The sequence below is a fragment of the Punica granatum genome, chromosome 5 (assembly GCF_007655135.1).
Source record: "Punica granatum isolate Tunisia-2019 chromosome 5, ASM765513v2, whole genome shotgun sequence".
Lineage (NCBI taxonomy): Eukaryota > Viridiplantae > Streptophyta > Magnoliopsida > Myrtales > Lythraceae > Punica > Punica granatum.
The window spans coordinates 16,163,765-16,182,448 of NC_045131.1; the positions used below are offsets into that span (position 1 = coordinate 16,163,765).

Sequence of the window (18,684 nt, forward strand, 5' to 3'; positions counted from 1 at the left end):
AGCAACCTATTATCTTAAGTTTTTAGGTTGTAAATGAGCTCAAATCCGTGTGGGCCCAAGTAGAAATTTTACATGATATCAAAACAAACAACTCCTGTCTTTGTATTAGTTAATTTTATATCATAAATTTATACTACACCCATGATTGGGAAAATTTTTATTTAATAAATTTGGGCGTCTCCCCATATTTCATGAGAAAATCATTTTCCTTGTAAATGGCAGGAATGCTTCAAGAGCAGCTGCCCTCTTTCCTTGTAAATATCTTTGATATTTATTTCTAGATTCTCTAAAGCCTATAAACGGGCGCATTATCTATGATATTTGTTGAGTCATTCTATTCAATCAATATATTTTACTCCAGTGATTTTTGGCTTTATAGCCACCACGTATCCCTTTTTATCTCTACTCTCTTCTCTCAATTATATGAAATTCGTCATGGTATCAAAGCGGATTATGCTTTCGTGCGCACGTGTGGACTCACACCATGTCAGATTCGATTTTGAGGCAGTTAAGAGTACATCTCATGTTAGTCAGGCTCGACAATAGCCCGATTCAGTTTCGAGGTAGTTAAAGGTGCACCTCTAGTTGGGCCCGAGTGTGGACCTCGATGCTAGTTTGGTGTTTGTCTTCACTCGTCTGAGCACAGAAGAGGATGTCCGACATGTGGTCAGTTGTTTTGGGCGGATGTCTAAAGGCATGTGACACAAGCTGGACCACACGTTATGACGTGAGAGCGGGTGTTGAGATATATTGTATCCCACACGGAAAAATTGAGAAAAAAAACTACAAAACTTATATAGGCTAGGATCCAGCAACCTATTATCTTAAGTTTTTAGGTTGTAAATGAGCTCAAATCCGTGTGGGCCCAAGTAGAATTTTTTTTTTTCTCGGTTGATAGGGGGCCGAAGCCCGAGGACAAAACAGAAAGCAAATATACAAATAACTAAATCGAACAAAGACGGGGTAAGGCAGCCCCAATAATATCTCCAGCAAGTAGAGCTCTAACTTCCGGCGGTGGAATATGTTGAATGTGTAACCCCAAGGGTAGGCTAAGTGACCATCGTGCCATCCAATCCGCTACAGAATTCCCTTCCCGGTACTGATGACTGACTTCAACCTGCCAGTCACGCTCAAGCCACGAACGAATCTCCCGAACTATGGTTCTCAATTGTGGTGCTCTCGAGAAATTTTACATGATATCAAAACAAACAACTCCTTGTCTTTGTATTAGTTAATTTTATATCATAAATTTATACTACGCCCATGATCGGAAAAATTTTTATTTAATAAATTTGGGCGTCTCCCCATATTTCATGAGAAAATCATTTTCCTTGTAAATGGCAGGAATGCTTCAAGAGCAGCTGCCCTCTTTCCAATGGGCCGTACGTCATGCTACGCTCAGCGATTCATGTTTTTCATATTCTATGTAGCTAATATCCAACGGTACCTTTTAGCTTTATTAGATTTATATCGGTTGCCTAATGTACTATACTTCATCACCCACACATTTACTAATACGAGCAAACTAAGAACAAACGCTAAATTTCACTGAAGAAATGAAATATCTAAAGTAGAATGGACAACGGAAAGAATATGGTGCATGTAATGGCCGAAATACCACACAAGTTGGGTTAGAGAAAGAGCTTCGGTACATATGTACAGTCCGATGAATGGAAAAATATCTCTAACTAGTACTTTTAGGGAAATGAACTCGTGGAACTGTAGAGGATATCAGAGTTGAGTTTGGTCGACAATCCTGTGATATTAGGGATGGATTTCCGTCAAGGCTGGAGTGATATACATACATACATATATATATATATATATATATATATTAATTTGGATTTCTACGAGGAGATTGCTCGATTCGCTCGACGGGAGATTTCTATATAGGCTTTTTAACTAATCCCTTAGGTAATCCCTCAATTCGTGATTGTTTGTCTCTTGCAACCACATGCATTAATAAGTTTTGAATTTTTTAAATAACTTCTATGGAAAATTTTAATTTTATCCCCTTATTAATAAAAAAAATATTCATTGAATATTATTTATCCACATAAGTAACAACTAATAAAAATACTTATAAGTGAAAATATATGGACCGTTTTGTGGTCAATTTCTCACTTTCAGACACTCTAATTGAATATGACATTACCAAGTGGTAGAGTACTACTTATCGAATATTTGATTTTATTAATGGAGACATAGATCGTTGCAAAAGTCCTATTACTTAAATTTATGTAAGTATTAATGTTTTCATAATTGATCTAATGACTCGCACAATATGCCGCCATAATTGACTTAGTTATTGGGTAAAACCCTTGTGAAATCCAATGAACCTAAAAGTACTTACAGACAACATTTGGTAGCGCGGATGAGAAGGGATCCAAAATCCCATGGATATTAAAAAGAGAAAATTAAGCCATATATCTTATGGCTTCATTGAATTTTTAAATCTATCTTATCCTTTAAAAATTACTTAAAATAGTCAATGGTTTACATTTGGTTCCAAATCTCTCCCGGCGTTAACTCTTCCATCAACATGTAATGACATGGCACGTTTGAATATTAACGGCACCTACTTGGAGCATTACGGCCATACTTGCCACACTGAAAATTTTTCGGGATAGATTTGAAAAAAATAAAAACTATGGGATAGTGATTGAGAATTCGATGAAACCATATGATATATGGCATAATAATAATAATAATAATAATAATAATAATAATAATAATTTTTTGAGACGAAAATAGTAAGAGCACATTGCGGAATATAATAGGAAGGAAAATCATAACTTATCAAAAGATGAAAAAAAGGCAAGGAAAATCATTTTTTACGGTACTTATCTTTCCTTTCCTATGACAAATACCGAAAGAAAGGAAAGCCCCTTCATCTCAAACGCAAAGCCCATCTTACTTTTTTTTGTCCTTATTTATTTATTTATTTTTGTAATTTTACTAAATGTGAATAGTGAAATGAATGAAAATATGTAGATATAATATAGTTCACCGTTTTTTCTTTTTACCATAATTCACTTCACCCCTGTTTTTTGGGAACATTTTATTAATAGCAAACGTAATTTGAATTGCATAGCCGACAAGAGCATCAGCAGACACAGACACTGGACTGCTGACCATGGGGTTAGCCGCTCGATTACTAACTAAGAAAATGACCACACCAACACAGATGGTTGAATGATCATCCCTCATTAACAAAACAGGAGAACAAACCACACATCCGATATGAAAAAATCCTCAGGACAATCTAGTACTATCCAATTGAATATTAATACGACCAAAAAGTCCTTAATACAGTCACCAGGAGGAACAGCGAGACGAACACTTGAGTGGCATCGGGCAATGTTAGTAAGTCATTAACGCGGAATTTCTGACCAGCCATGGAATTTTCTCCTTTAAAACTTCACATTCATTGCCATCTTTTGATTGATTTTTGGTTTTTTTTTGTTATAATTAATTAATAATTATTTATTACTTAATTTAAATAAATGAATTATTATGCCATATATCATATGGTTTCACCGAATTCTCAATCACTATCCCATAGTTTTATTTTTTTTCAAATCTATTCTGAAAAAATTTCCAGCGTGGCAAGTATGGCCTCATTAAAGCTCCACGTAGGTGCCGTTAATCTTCAAACCTACTATGTCAGCACGGCCGTTACATGTTGATGCCATATATCCTATAGTTTCACCGAATTCTCAATCACTATCCCATAGTTTTATTTTTTTTTCAAATCTATTCTGAAAAAATTTCCAGCGTGGCAAGTATGGCCCCACTAACGCTCCACGTAGGTACCGTTAATCTTCAAACCTGCTATGTCAGCACGGCCGTTACATGTTGATGGAAGAATTAACACCGGAATGGATTTGGAACCAAACGTAAACCATTGGCTATTTTGGGTAATTTTTAAAACATATGATAAATTTGAGAATTTGGTAAAATCATAAGTTATACGCCGTAATTTCCTCTATTAAAAATAATAATCAAATCTATACTATATAGTAAAACTAACTACGATTTGCATTCAACAAAAGTATATTAAATAGGGTTAAGATACTCAATATCAAAATTAGTTCAATTTTGCTAACATATCATAGTTTATAGTATACAATTAATCAGTCATAATATTTTATTATATGAGGAAATAAATATATTCCCAAGAGAAACATAATATAATATATTATGTTAAAGAAATATAGATGCGTTAAAAGCATAACACGAATGATTGCAACACTAAAGAAATAATTTATTGATTATGTAGAATTTTCATGAAAATACTATAAGCTACTAATTTTATGAATTCATGGTCATATAGGGAAATAAACTTGACTCACTATACATGAACTTATGCTCATCAATAATAAAATGTTAATACATTTAAAGACATTGATGTCATAAAAATTGTTTTCAAAACAAAATGGATATATACAAATACAAATTTGTATTGTAATTTCAAAGTTAAAAGTATTAAAGTATATGTCATAAATCTGAATAAATAAATAAATTACATGGATGATATATATTAAATAATACGATTAGTTGTAACTATTTAACATACTCTAATTTTTTTTATAAAAAATTATACCAAATTATTGTTTGAAACTTGTAATTAATAATATTTGAAAAATATTATGGTTCTAATAAAAAATGGCCGTTCAAGATGAGAATAATTACAATATTAAAATATATTAAAATGAATTCGAGCCACGCACGGAGAACTAGTGTTCGATATATTTCATGTCTAATGATTGGATTCAAATGCAATAGGATCAAGATGCCCCACGATAAATATTTTGATCTTTACAAAATGAACTTCAAAATTAAATTAGAATTACTAATTTGGTAAATATTTTAAAATTTTCTCAGGGCAAAAAGTAAAAGGGAGAAGAAAGGGCACTGGGAGCTTCAACGCTATAGTAGCTCGTACAGTTGTCACCATCCTAATTGAGGCTGTCGGTGTTGGGCCGGTTTCTCTCCTATATGGAGAATGGTGAGAGTAGGTGTTGGAGGTAGTTCCACATGGAAAAGTTGAGAGGAAATTCATAGGTTTATAAAAGATAATGGTCTAGTAACCTATTAGTTTAAGCTTTTGGGTTGCGGATGGGCCCAAATTTGAAGTAAGACCATGGATTTTTCCTAATAAGTGGTATTAGAACCCAAGGTAACGATCCTGAAGAAGTGCACACGCTATGCATGGAAACCCACACCACACCAAGGCCTAAGTGTGGAACTCGTGGCTAGTGAATGGCCTAACAATTGGTATCCGAGTTCGGAAGTGGAAGTCCGGCTCGAAGTCCTCCATATAGTCGAGAAGGGGGGGAATTGTTGGGCCGGTTTCTCTCCTATATGGAGAATGGTGATGATAGGTATTGAAGGTAGTCCCACATGGAAAAGCTGAGAGGAAATCCATGGGTTTATAAGAAATAATGGTCTAGCAACTCATTAACTTAAGTTTTTGGGTTGCGGATGAGCCCAAGTCTGAAGTAAACCCATGGATTTTTCTAACAAATGGTATCAGAGCCCAAGGTAACGATCCTGGAGAAGCACACACGCTATGCGTAGAAACCCACACCACACCAAGACCCGAGTGTTGGAGGTAGTCCCACATGGAAAAGTTGAGAGGAAATCCATAGGTTTATATGAGACAATGGTCTATCAACTCATTGGCTTAAGCTTTTGGAATGCAGATGGGCCCGAGTCCAAAGTAAGCCTGTGGAATTTTCCCAACAAGTGGTATCAGAGCCCAAGGTAACGATCTTGGAGAAGCGTACACGCTATGCGTGGAAACCCACACCACACCAAGGCCCGAGTGTGGAACTCGTGGCTAGTGAAGGGCCTAACAATTGGTATCCGTATCCGGAAGTGGAAGCCCGGCTCGAAGTCCTCCATATAGTCGAGAATGGGGGAATTGTTGGGCCGGTTTCTCTCCTATATGGAAAATTGTGAGGGTAGGTGTTGGAGGTAGTCCCACATGAAAAAGTTGAGAGGAAATTCATATGTTTATAAGAGATAATGGTCTAGCAACCAACTTAAGCTTTTGAGTTGCGGATGGGCCCGAGTCTGAAGCCATGGATTTTTCCTAACAGTTGGTTGGCTCCAGTAGCGTCGTGCCACCACCATCCTAGTCTCCCTTCATTCTCTCTCTCTCTTCGAGTAAATAAAAAAGTAGATATTCTCGTAGTGGTTGTGTGAGGTTGCAGTGTTCACAGAGGTCATTGGCCACCTCGATTAGGCCTCTCTCCATTGCCCTCGTTCAAAAGTTCTTCAATGGAAAATTTTTCAAATTCAATGACAAAAACTGGGATTCACACAAAAGTAAAAGGACAAAGCAGGGATATTCGCGTCCTCACAGGTAAATTATTATCCTAATCCGGCCACATCTCACCCTTAAGTATGATCATTTTATTAATGAAAATTATCATCATCTACTCCGACTGTTTATCCTATCCTCCCACTTATTTGGTTTCCTATTTATTTTTATTTTTTTTATACGACGGAGATCAATAGACTTAGTACGATTTCTATTAGATTTTTATCTCCTATATTTCTTATACCTCTTCATTTTAATCCTTCTCTAGACCACGGCGCTTTCTTAGAAGAAAAAGAGAAATCAAAAGAGCTAGAAAGAGATAAAAGTGATTAGATTCTCTGATGTCTTTCTTTCTACCCGAACATTCTTTTCCTATAAACTATTATTACATTTAAAGAAATTTTGGCAAGAAAAGAATGGGCAATTACGTACTTTCCATTATCTTTTACCTGTAATACATACATACACCGACCAGACCATCGAACAGGTAATGTGAAACAACCTTGTAAAATGTTCACACTGCTCCACACCAGGCATCCAACAATTGGCAATGGAAGGTAGTGTATGAGAAAGAAAACTAATCTGTGGTTGACTCTTTTTAATATCCTAATCAATGATGAAAAGAAAAGAACAAGAGATCGATACGATCGATGTGGACGTTTCGCTGTACTTCATCACCAATACATCTTCTAATTACCCAATTTGGAGGACAAGAAATCCCAAATCGTCCTTGGAGCTAATTATATTATAGCTATGTACATATCAAACATTTTCGTGAACTATATTAACCTTTTGGTGTTCGAAAACAATAAATAACCAAATAAGAGAAGGGTGCATTGTGGTTTTATATCTTTGATCAATTATATGTTCATCACCACACATGAACAAATTTCTAATCTTCCCTACTCACCAACACTGGCATTATATGGTATGGAGATCCATTGGTTGAGAAATTTCATGACTAATCAAATCTTTTTGAGGACCCCCACCTATTTCGTACACAGGAAGGTAGGTTCAATAGCGAGGGGGTTCACCTAAAAATAAAGGATATAATAGGGAGGGGACTCTCTCTCAAATTTTCTTTTTTTTTGGTGTGATTTATTTATTTAATTATTCATGTATAAAGAGACCCATGAATGTAGTAAGCATTGTTATCAGAATCGGACTAGACCGGTCGGTTCGACCGAACGAACCGGGACGGGCACCATGTTTGGTTCGATTCGCTTGAAAATCCAAATTGCAAATTTGAAATGTCGGACCCATTAAACTGGTCGGTTTTGAGTAAAATTCCATTGAACCGGCTGGTTATATGGGTTTCATATTTAGTGTAAAAATTGCTTGGTATAAGGATTTGAACTCTTGACCTCTTGTTTTCCATACTAGCAAACTACCAACTAAGCCACCACTACTTCTTTATTCTTTAAACTCTACTTTTAAATACTTATTAAAATTCAATATTTATTTTGGAGTAAGAAATATTAAATATAGATATTTTATTACACTATTTTTATATTTTTTTTAAAATCATCATACTTCTATCTTAATTATTATAATTTTTTTAATAATATAAATATTTATTTTATTTTAATTAAACGCGCGGTCCGACCCATCGAACCCTTGATTGGACCCATAAACCCATGAACTCATACTCCTTCCGGTTCTGATAACACTGCTAGTAAAAATAAAAGATGGAAAATCAAAGGGGCACGAGTAGCCCTAGGAATGAGATCTGAACTTAGGAATGCTTATTTTTTGTTCCAAATAACACTATACCAAACCCTTTTTCTCTTATTTGTTTATCGACCTATGCTATTATCATCGACCACATATGCCAAAGTTTCAGTCGAATGAGAGACAGTGGCGCATGTTGTGATTTTTGAGAAGTTCAAGGGCAAATATATTACTATATCTTGTCCTTTTTTTCTTTTTTCTTTTTTACCGATTCCAAGAAATGCCATGGATGTAATATAAAGAAACATATAATTAAATAAATGGATACGGATAATTTTACTAAGGAAATCGAATCTAAAATCTACAAATTATTGGACGACGGCATAGGTGCTACCGCACAACACCCCTTCCTCATTTCTGTTATCTTTTATGTATACAGAAGATATATTGCGATTTTGGAATTCCTGGGAGTAGGTTTTCTCTCTCTTTCAACAACCAAACATGCCATATCATCATCGTCATTTATTATAAGTGATAAATTTGAAGAAACAATAAAAGAATTTGGTAGCACACCAACAATGATGCTCATAATGATAAGTGAGGAGGTGCTGCAACGTTTCTCTAACCTTTTGAAATTTCTAATAACTGATTCCTATATCATAGATACACAAACCACTTCCTTGTATATATTCTTAGCTCTTATTATTTTTGTCTCACAATTTTAAAAATCTTGATTCCTCCCTTGATAGTGATGTCCCTTTTCTTTGGCATGCGACTCAATATTCAGAAACTCAATAATCCCGACTAATTTAGTTCGAATTGAGTCATCCTTTAAGGGATAAAGCTCTCTTAATGTGAATATTTTTCATTCACAATATTAGAAAGTCGTTCGCTCCCGGAAAAATAAACATTCCGTCCTTTGCGTTACTAATGTCATTATCAAGCATGAATTTACAGTTATTAGGAAATGCAAATGATGATTGTTGAACCTTCCCTACCCGTGACCATTTGAAAAGAAAGGTGACGATCCACAAAATTTGGGTAATGTCGTATTCTCAATAGTGATAGAGACACAGGTTATTATTTCGATGACCCGGATGACCAGCAATGAATTGTTTTATTGTTGTTCTAACGAATTGGTACCTTTTTCAATTTAAATGCTACAAATCAAATCCTAACGCTTTCTTTTGATACAAATTAAATTAACTTCTATCATCACAAAGTTGTGAAACAAAAAATTAACCCTTAATAAGAAATCAAAGTAAATAGAAATTAAAAAAAAAAGTCAAAAAAGGGGGAAAAGAACGTATACTTCCTAACAAACTTATGGCCCCAAACAAACCGGCTGGACTGCACTTCTGGAGGCTCTTCCATGCCCAAAGGAAAAGAATGTCTTCCTAAATCTACTGCTGCTGCCGCTGCTGCAGCTTCTCTGATCAATTGGACTGAAACTCATTGAATTCAAGCTCTGCTGCTCTTTCTCTTCCCTCTTCTGCTGCAGAATCTCCCGAACTGCGAGAAGCAAGTGCCGGTCGGCAGCAGAGTCCATCGAGATCGACCTCCTGATGGGCTGAATCGGCTCGAAGTGCTTATCGTCGTAGCATAACCCCAATCCTCTAGTATTAATAAACTCATCTCCCATGCTGCTTCCTTTGGGCAACTTCCTGCCCTTCTTGGGAACTCGAGTGTCCAGTTTCTTTGGGGAGGGGGCGTTAATATTAGTCGGGTTGCTCGATGGTTCTCCCGATCCTGACTGCAGTTCGGTAGGCTGGGAACTTAGACTTCCCAATTCTATCACGACGTAGTCCTCATCGCTGTGAATGACAGGCTGCCCCGGGGCAGGGTCCTGGGGAGATGGGCTCGGGGTGACGATTCGGGCCTCTACCAGGTCGTACGCGCTGGCTGCCGTGGGGCGGGCCGAGACGCTCGTCCTGCAGAGCGGGCAGTTGGCATTATTCTGGAGCCAAATGTCGATGCAGTCAATGTGGAACACGTGGCTGCAGCTCGGGATTATCCGCAGCTTCTCGTCTTCCTGGAACTCATTCAGGCAAACCGCGCATTCGCAGTAGCTCCTCTGGTCGAAATCCCTGCTCTGTTTTCCCCTGCTCTTGTACTGGAATATTGGGATCGATCTGATTATCGCCTCGTCGAGCCCCCGAGGCTCCTCCGTCTGGGAATACACAAGCAACTGCTCATTGTCTCTACGCCTCCGAGAGAGCGAAAACCGGCTCAGGATGTCGATCCGGTGCCAGTTCAGGCAGCATTTTATCACGAAAATGTAGTAACTGACCAGCAAAAAGATTGTCGCCACAATCCCGATTATGGCGATCACTAGGATAGGGAAGCTCGTGTCGGCGCCGGAATGGAAGTTGGTCTGCGGGACTGAACTCCCCAACGGAGAGGATGAGACTGCCTCGGTGAACCGGATCCTGAGGCTGCTGCCTTCAAAATCCATGGGGAAGAAAGAATAAAATGAAATGGATATCGAAATGGGACAAGAACTTTGATGGGTTGGTATCTTAGGATTGGATCAGTATGAGGGGACAGAAGACATGTGAGGTGGTCAATGGAGATGGATAGATGCAAAATGAGAGAAGAAGAAGAAGATGGAGGAGGAGAGAAGAACATGGAGGTTGGAGGAAACCCAGGTGGAGGGATATAAATGAGATGGGCTCTGATTTAGTTAAGGGGGACAATTGAACAGAATAGAAAAATTATATTAATATTCAGCCAAAGAAAATTATATTAATGGGTAAATAATTTTATCGATGTACATCACCTTGTATCCGAGAATTTAATAAATTTCAACTAGTTTAAGTTCTAGTTGGGTCGATCTACTAATAGTTAAGGTCCTTCCATTGAAATTTGGGCCAATTCGAATTTCAAACCTTACTAAATATAAATAAGTACCAAACTAATCAATGGAGAAATAATTTGTTTAAGAAAGACTCAAAGAGTAACAGAGAGAGGAAGAGTGAGGTAAACTGATGTCAGAGTACGTATAGTTGGTGAACAAATTTTTGTTTTTTTGGTAGAAAATTGGTCAAGAGCCCCGGTTATCGTGCTTCATGTTCATATGTATTAATTGGGTTATTTTATTGGAATTGTTAGTTTTAATATATGGTAGGGATTATTGGAGTAAAATTTACTCAACCTAACTCAATTCTATTCTTCACAAATTAAATAATATAATTATTACTTTTTTTATATTTTTCTCTGATTTAATAATAAATTTGTTCACGTATTTTTTTCTAATCATTTTTATCATTAATTTTTTAATAATAATTTCTTCATCTACTTTCACATATATATACATAATAATTTTTTAATAGTAAATTTCTCATCTACTTTTATATTTATATATACATACATATATATTTTCATATATCAATATATTTGTCAACACTTTCAATTATTGTATAAAATTAAGTTGAGTTAGATCATTATCAACCCGAAAACCAAACACAAGCTTAATATTTTTCTGCATTACTACAAAATGTGAAGAACCTTTTTTCTTTTTCTTTTAGGCTAGGCAGGTGTTATGAGTCCAGTTGAGACCGTGGGGACCAAGTAAATTAGTGGTCGCGATGCCACTGGTAAATTTTACATAACCTCAACCAGTCCTACCCTGGCGGATGGCCTTCCGAGCAGGCAAATTTATCCCCCTAAGGTCTCCAGACAAAAAATGAATAATTTGTAAGACGACCTCGACTATCATTTTAACTGTCGCAATTGGGAAAAGAAGAAGAAGAAGAAGAAATTTACACATAATATCTTATTGATTTTTATGAGACGTAATGATACAGAAAGCTCATATATCGAACTTAGAATAGTTTGTACTAGCATGCCGGTTTGGTGATATATTCTTGAGATAAGAGCGGTAACGAAATGATTACCAGTTACAAGTGGATGTGCCTTTCATGATTATCCGTTAATTAGCTTGAAAAATCGTGCACGTGTAATCTGTCATCACAAAATTGTAGTCACAACATGGTTTCGATAGCGAAAAAGACAGTAAAAGCTTGATCTACCAAGCTCATTATGAGTTTTGTTTAATTGATTTGTTATGATACTCATAATTTAATCTAGTCTTTGAAATTTAACCCTTCAAAGAATTGATTCTATTAGCTAATTACAATATGTGGCATCAAATTTCATCAATATCTACCTAAGGGTGAATAGCTAAAGTCGTCTTGAGGCTATTGTATTCGTATATGTACTTTGCACAATATGCACTATTTTTTTAACCCTTTATAGTTTGAATCAATTCAGTTGATATATAGGTTGAGAAATATTTGCGAAATAGAAATTTCGAGTTGAATATGCATGTGAGTTCATTCTCCAGGACTGAACCATTTATGCAATTTTATAAACTCCGTCGTCCATATATAGTCGAGGATTGGTCAATTTAGTCAGCTAAAAGCTGACTGAAATTTTTTGACTTTTCTTCAAAAAATGGGGAAATCTAAAAAAGTGACTTTTGCATTTATGTACTCATCCAATCTTTAATCATAATCAATCACATAAAGCACAAGAAAAAAGTCTCAAGAAGCCACATGCAACCCACCAAGAAAATTGATACTAAGTGACGGCCACAAAAAAAAATTGAAAATTGAATTTTTAAATTTCCTTTTCATTTTTCACGATAACATCTAGATTTCATGTTTGTCCGTATGATGAAAGCTTTCCCTCTTTTACATTTGAAACATTTTGATATGAGGTACTGTCATTGTCAAGGAAAGGAGGAAATCACAATGCCTCGAACATACACCGGGCGCTATTAGCAGGTCATCATATAATTCTTTTTAGCTTTTCTAGTAATAATAATTATTGAATAAATAACTCGAATGGAGCAGTCTATATCACTTGAGATATTCAAGCTATTGAACACTTACTTATTGGCACCCAAGAAGCATATCGTGACAGGATCAAATCGATGTCTGGATAGAATCAGTCTAAAGTCTAAACTATAAAAATGAACGAGCAATACTAGAGAACAAATGGAAAAGCCGAAAGGAAAGGGGAAAACCATATGGGAACCGACACTTTTCCTTGTGTAGCAGTATTATTATTGCGCGTTGACTGAATGGAGAAAGACAATGGGTGGGAAAACAGTTCCCAACCCACCCCCCCCCCCCCCCCCCCCCCCCCCCCCCCCCCCCCCTCCCCTTCTAAAGTCGGTTCCCATTCTCAGTCAAAAGTTTAGGGCCTAACTCGAGAGAGATTATACGATTTCCTGAATTATTTAAAAAGAAGAATAAAAATAAAGTTAAATAAGGAAATCATTACTGTGAGGGAGCCCCCACGATCTAGGAGCCAGACTGTCCAGGAGAACCTGAAATCGTTGATGAGAGACTCACTGTGGTAGGAGAATTCCCATTCAACGGTCTCAGAGTCCCCATATAGTCCTATTGAAATCCAAAATTTTTTACGCTTTGCCACAATACAGTGAAAATTTGGTTATGATCGTTGCTAGTACCATGCTAGTTATAATTTTGAATTACAATACGAATATTATTATACAATGTATATTTTAGAGAACCCGAAAACTTGACACCATGACATAGTATAATTACTTAAGAATAAATAAGCTGGTCGATGTTTTACCATTAGCCCCATCATTAAACTCCCAAATCTCGCAACTACAAATACTTCCATCTTCTCATTCGAAGTCAAAATTTCCCTCAACTCTCACTCACACTCAGCAGTTCTCTCCCGGGAACCATCACCGGAAACTTTCCATCTCGGCCATCCTTCCACCGTGAGAAATCCGCTCCTCACCAAGACCCAAGACGCACTTATAAAAGTAATTGAGGTTCCACGAGCATGGGTCTGATTCCATTGATTAAATCATGCAAAGAATCATATTAAGTGTTGATATCGGTGCCCCGTATTCAACCTTGGGGACTTGAAGAGTTGAGGAATGTGGAATGAACCGGTCAAGGATTTCCCCCTTTCTTCTAGTAGAATTTTCCTGCTTTGCACCGTAAATGTTTTCCCCTGCTTCGAAGGATTCCATCATATGGATCTCAGTCTAGCTTCTACTTCTTTCATATAAATTGTCGACTATATCTCATGTTTAACTTCTTGATCGTGGGTTTTAGTATATTTCCGCAACAACATCGAATATATGTGGTTTGAAGCAGTTTTAAGCACTCTCGGTGCTGTTCATATGAAGGTCTAAAAGTGATATATATATATATATATATATAATTGCCCACTAACTCAAAAATATGAGTAAATATATAGTGTACATAATTCACGATATATCGAGAACTCATAAAAAAATATAACAATTAATTAGTTAGGAAAATATGCATTGAGCACTAATTCATGATATTTAAGGGACGAAATTTTGAGATAATAAAAAATCATATATTCTAAAACGTTAATCGGAGTACTCTGAAGATCTATCCCTCGGAATAGATTCTCGTATCTTTCTATTACATATCATAGAGGTAGCGCACATACTGAAACACCAAAAATCAGTTATGCCTTTTCCGAATCAAAATATTGGAGAATTCAAAAAAAAGAAGAAGAAGGGAATGGGAAGGATAGGAAACAGCTGAGCTGGAGTTGGGTAAGTTTATGTTAGGAGACGACTTTGAGACAAATCGACGTGAGAAAATAGAAATTAATAAGACCTACTCCTCCATTCATTCATTCATTATTTATTTATATATTGCTTCAATTTCCTATTACAATAATTTTTTAAAAGTTAGGTTGTACCCGTGTGTCAGTTGACTCTCGGCCTTCAAGTGTGTCCTTCAAGATTTTGAATCCATCCATCCATATATTGCCCATTTAATTTGTCTCTTGTCGCCCCTCTTTTATCTACTCTTTTGGATATTTAAAGAGAGAGAAGCTGTTCTTGCACTAATTGCCTGCTAGGAAGGCACAAAAATGTGCTGGCTTGTTAGGGAAAGATGATAATAAGTCCGATTGCCAATGATTTTTTGAGGCCCATATAGGATTGGCATGCTATTGTTCTATCCAGTGTATTTTTCATCCTCCTCAAAAGGGTTTCTAGTAGGTTGGAAATTATGAATCGCATAGTAACAGAATACGAATCCATAGTACTTGTAGATGCAATATAGTTAAAGCCTGATAAACCGATCGAGAGTATCCATAAAGGATTGTGCTCTACTTGGAGAAGAATTTCCATGGTTCAGCACCTGAACCTTTCAACCGAGGCCATTGGACCAATGCAGGCTTCATCCTTAACTGTTGATTCTCCCGTGGATGAACCAGAGATTTCCTAGAAAATAATAGGGGGAGGAAGAATGCAAGAGAATTTTTACTTCTTTCTTTCTTTTTTTTTTATTGGGTGGACACCACTTGATATTCGAAAGTCTATTGAGCCCGGCTTGTGCGCACCCGAATTTTAATTTCGTCAGGACACACATGCGCGCGCCTATGCAATGCGGTTTGGTAGGGTCCACATTCTCGGGGACGCATGACTGACGCACGTGAGAAGGAGTCGCCACTTACTATTTACGATCCGAAGGTCGAGGGCCGTTGAGTTACCTGGGTCTAGGGGTACAAGGTATACCTAAATGTTAAGGCAATGGTATTGCGGAATCATAAATTCCGAATTCGGGGGTTCTATTACGTATGGGTCTAAATCCCACACGCCCTTTCGGTACTCTAGCTTGTTAGGCTTGCCGTTTTGTTTATTTACCGCGTGATTTAAGGTTGTACTTGACTTGCCTGTTTTGACACCGTAAAGTTGATGAATTAATCAAGTTGGGCCAAGAACCCGAAAGATGAGTAGGCTTGTACGTCGAGAAATCGGTTCACTATCCTAGCGTTTACAGTCGTCAGACCATGGTGGTCAATTCTCTGCGTGAACCGAGACTGCGAGTATTCGGGCTTACTCGTGTCTAGGTAGCAATAGACCAACTTGACCGGTTCGACACTCAGACATCTCGTTTGCCGATCGGGGATCCTAGCAAATGAATGAATAAATGTACAAATAAGATCCTCGCAATGTACACTCGAATAATTACAAAGTACAACTGAATAAAGTAAATGGATCCCGATCGGTTTGCATTGGGCCAATATTCCGCTCCGGCTCACCGTAAGATTTTGAGTAACTGACAAATAAATTAAAGCAACGCAGGCTCAAGGAGCCGGGGGTCGGGTTCGACCAAACCAACGGATGGCAAAAGAGTCGATGAATTCTCATGTCGGCCGTTGGAGCGATCGAGCTCTCGGGCGATTGTTTAACCTCGATTCACACACCCGATCCAAGTGGTCTTCCACATAGACACTGCTTGGAGCAAGGTGGTGAGTTGGGGCTAGACCCCATTCCTCACTTGGGTTGCGCGCGCTCGGTGTACGTGGCGGTGCTGGACCCCGTGAGCGATGGTTTACGGCGTTGGACCCCGTGATATGCGTGGCCTAAGAGTTCGGGCCCGAACCGTGAGGAATAACAAGTAATAGTAGAAAACATATAAAAACTGATAAAACTGATAAAACAGATGAAAACAGAAAAATACAGACAAGTCGTGTATTATGCCAAGTTTATGTGATTTAGCCAATTATTAACCGGGTTAATTGGCAGACAATCTCCTTACCCTAGGCAAACAGATGAATGCGCTGGGATGTAGTTCTTGGTCAATTATGTGTGTGAATTGATTTTAAGACTTCGTTCTGTAAATGACACTGCGGTTTCACTGAATATGCCAAACTCGTGTTTTGACTCTAGATTTGGAACCTAGAGTTCCACCTAGCCATTATCTAATGTTTGTATAAGCCGAGTAAATGATTAGTCCGGTTTTACGCGTTTTGTGACAGAAATAACAACGTTAGTTACCGAATTTACGGTAAGATGACGGAAACACTAAAAGTGGATAAAACGGGCCACGCTAATGAGACTCGCACCGGAACAGGTGGCCCATTCCTACCCATAGATCAAGGTGTTTTGATCTCCTTAATGCCTAAAATGTCGGCGAATCACGAAACAATGGTTATGCCCTTTGGTTTGCGAAATGTGAAAAATTGAGATCACGTGACATGAAGGGGTCTAAGGGAGACTTGTGTGTTCTGACTTGAACCGCCTCAAATTGGGCCCGGATTCAAGTCAAGGTGCGCAAGTCCACCCTAGACCTCGACTCTATTCATGTTACGCGTCTCGATATTTTGAAATTATGAGTTTTGAGAAAGGCGTTTCCATTGGTTCATGATTCATTGGTGCGCTTACAAATTGATAGCCGATTCGTACAACTTTAATTGAGCCGAATGATACGTCCCGTTTCCCGTTTGTGAAGTGGTTTAATGATTGAGACCTCGAACCTCAATTGTTATGGATCAATGAAATGATTGTTCGATATTAACGTACCTAACATAAGAATTAACATGAAACTAACGATTAAATGAAAATTGTGACTACAATCAATTCCAAGAATCGGTTTTGACCGTTTCTTGCATGCATAAAACATCAAACACGATGACAACATACATTTTTTATATAGCCGGTGCCGCCATGATCTTAGGAACGCAATCAAACATACAAACAAGCACAAACATGATATTTAGAGGAATCGATAAAATGGCATTGACTAATGGGAAGCGAAAATTGTAAAAACTCAAGAAACGACTTGAGTCGGGGAAAGGAGGCCATCCATGGCCCGAGGAAGCCAAGAGGGGCTCTCGGCCACCTCCCTTGGAGTGAGGCCGAGAGGCTCCTTTGGCTTGCCCGAGCCAACGAGGTCTCCTCAACTTTGATTCAAGCTATTTCCCGATATGCTAGCATTGTATATGATGAAGACATGCATAATACGATATAAAAACGCATAAAAACATAAACTTGCATGCGAATCAGTCATGGACCGCCTTATCGCTTCACAAACGCAAAGAAAACGTAAAAGTCCTAACTTCTCTAAGTCGGGAATGATTATACCTAGCCCCGGGATACGGGAAAAGCCGAGGAAAGGCGGAAAAATGGGTTCGAGAAGTCAGTTTTGTCCCCTGGAACGAACAGACCCGAATCGGTGAAGTCGGGTCAACTGGCAGTCCAACTTGTCGGGGCTGTACCGGTTGATTGGGGTGGCCTTTTCGCGCGAGATCGATTGCGTTGGATTCCCAAGAGACTGAGGATCACGCCTGCATTAGTTTCGTGAAGATTGTACTCGTAGAATTTCCGGAAATCAAAAGCAAAGTCGGATTAGTAAAAAAAAAGACAGACCCAGTCGGGGCAAAACAGATCCGACTGGCACTCAATAAAGAAAAGGCTCTATAGGAGGCTCCTGGTGGTCTTTTGACGCAAGGTCGATGGGTCCCAACTCCTAAGAGACCTCCAGAGGTGTCTGTGGATGTCGTTTTGCGAGAAGTAACTCGGGTCGACCCGATCTGCAAGAAAAGTGAAGAATGTCAAAAAACGAACAGACCCGACTGGCGGGTCGGAAAGAAACGGCCCTCTCGGGGGCTCCCGGTAGTATTTTTCTGCAAGATCGGTGGCATTGGACTCCTAACTAACTGAGGATCATGCTTGCAGTGGTTTCATGTGGATTGGACATGTAGATGTTTCTGAAAGATACAAAGAAAATCGGTAAAAAAACTAAAAAAATCTATGAAGGGAGAAAAGAGGGCAATGGCGGTGGTGCACGGTTGAACGGCTTTCGGCACGCAACCACCTCTTCATGGGGGGAAGTGAGGGTTGTAAGGAACCCCTAGAAAGT

At 38.1% G+C, this 18,684-nt stretch overlaps 1 protein-coding gene across 2 annotated transcripts; it reads right to left on the reverse strand.

Annotated features, from left to right (window-relative positions):
- Positions 1-9,100: 9,100 nt before the first annotated feature.
- Positions 9,101-10,673, reverse strand: LOC116207033 (RING-H2 finger protein ATL16). Of its 2 annotated transcripts, XM_031539880.1 has the most exons (2): positions 10,293-10,673; positions 9,101-10,172 (listed from the first exon to the last, which is right to left on the reverse strand). In XM_031539880.1, the coding sequence occupies exons 1-2, from the start codon at positions 10,455-10,457 to the stop codon at positions 9,327-9,329; spliced, it is 1,011 nt and encodes a 336-aa protein (XP_031395740.1). In that variant the 5' UTR covers positions 10,458-10,673; the 3' UTR covers positions 9,101-9,326. The 2 variants fall into 2 exon arrangements, with proteins under 2 accessions (XP_031395740.1, XP_031395739.1); XM_031539879.1 differs by having other exon boundaries at positions 9,101-10,672.
- Positions 10,674-18,684: the final 8,011 nt, after the last annotated feature.

Bases quoted from the DNA above. Each gene is read 5' to 3' on its own strand.
- LOC116207033 (XM_031539879.1), bottom strand. From the start codon at position 10,457: ATGGATTTTGAAGGCAGCAGCCTCAGGATCCGGTTCACCGAGGCAGTC.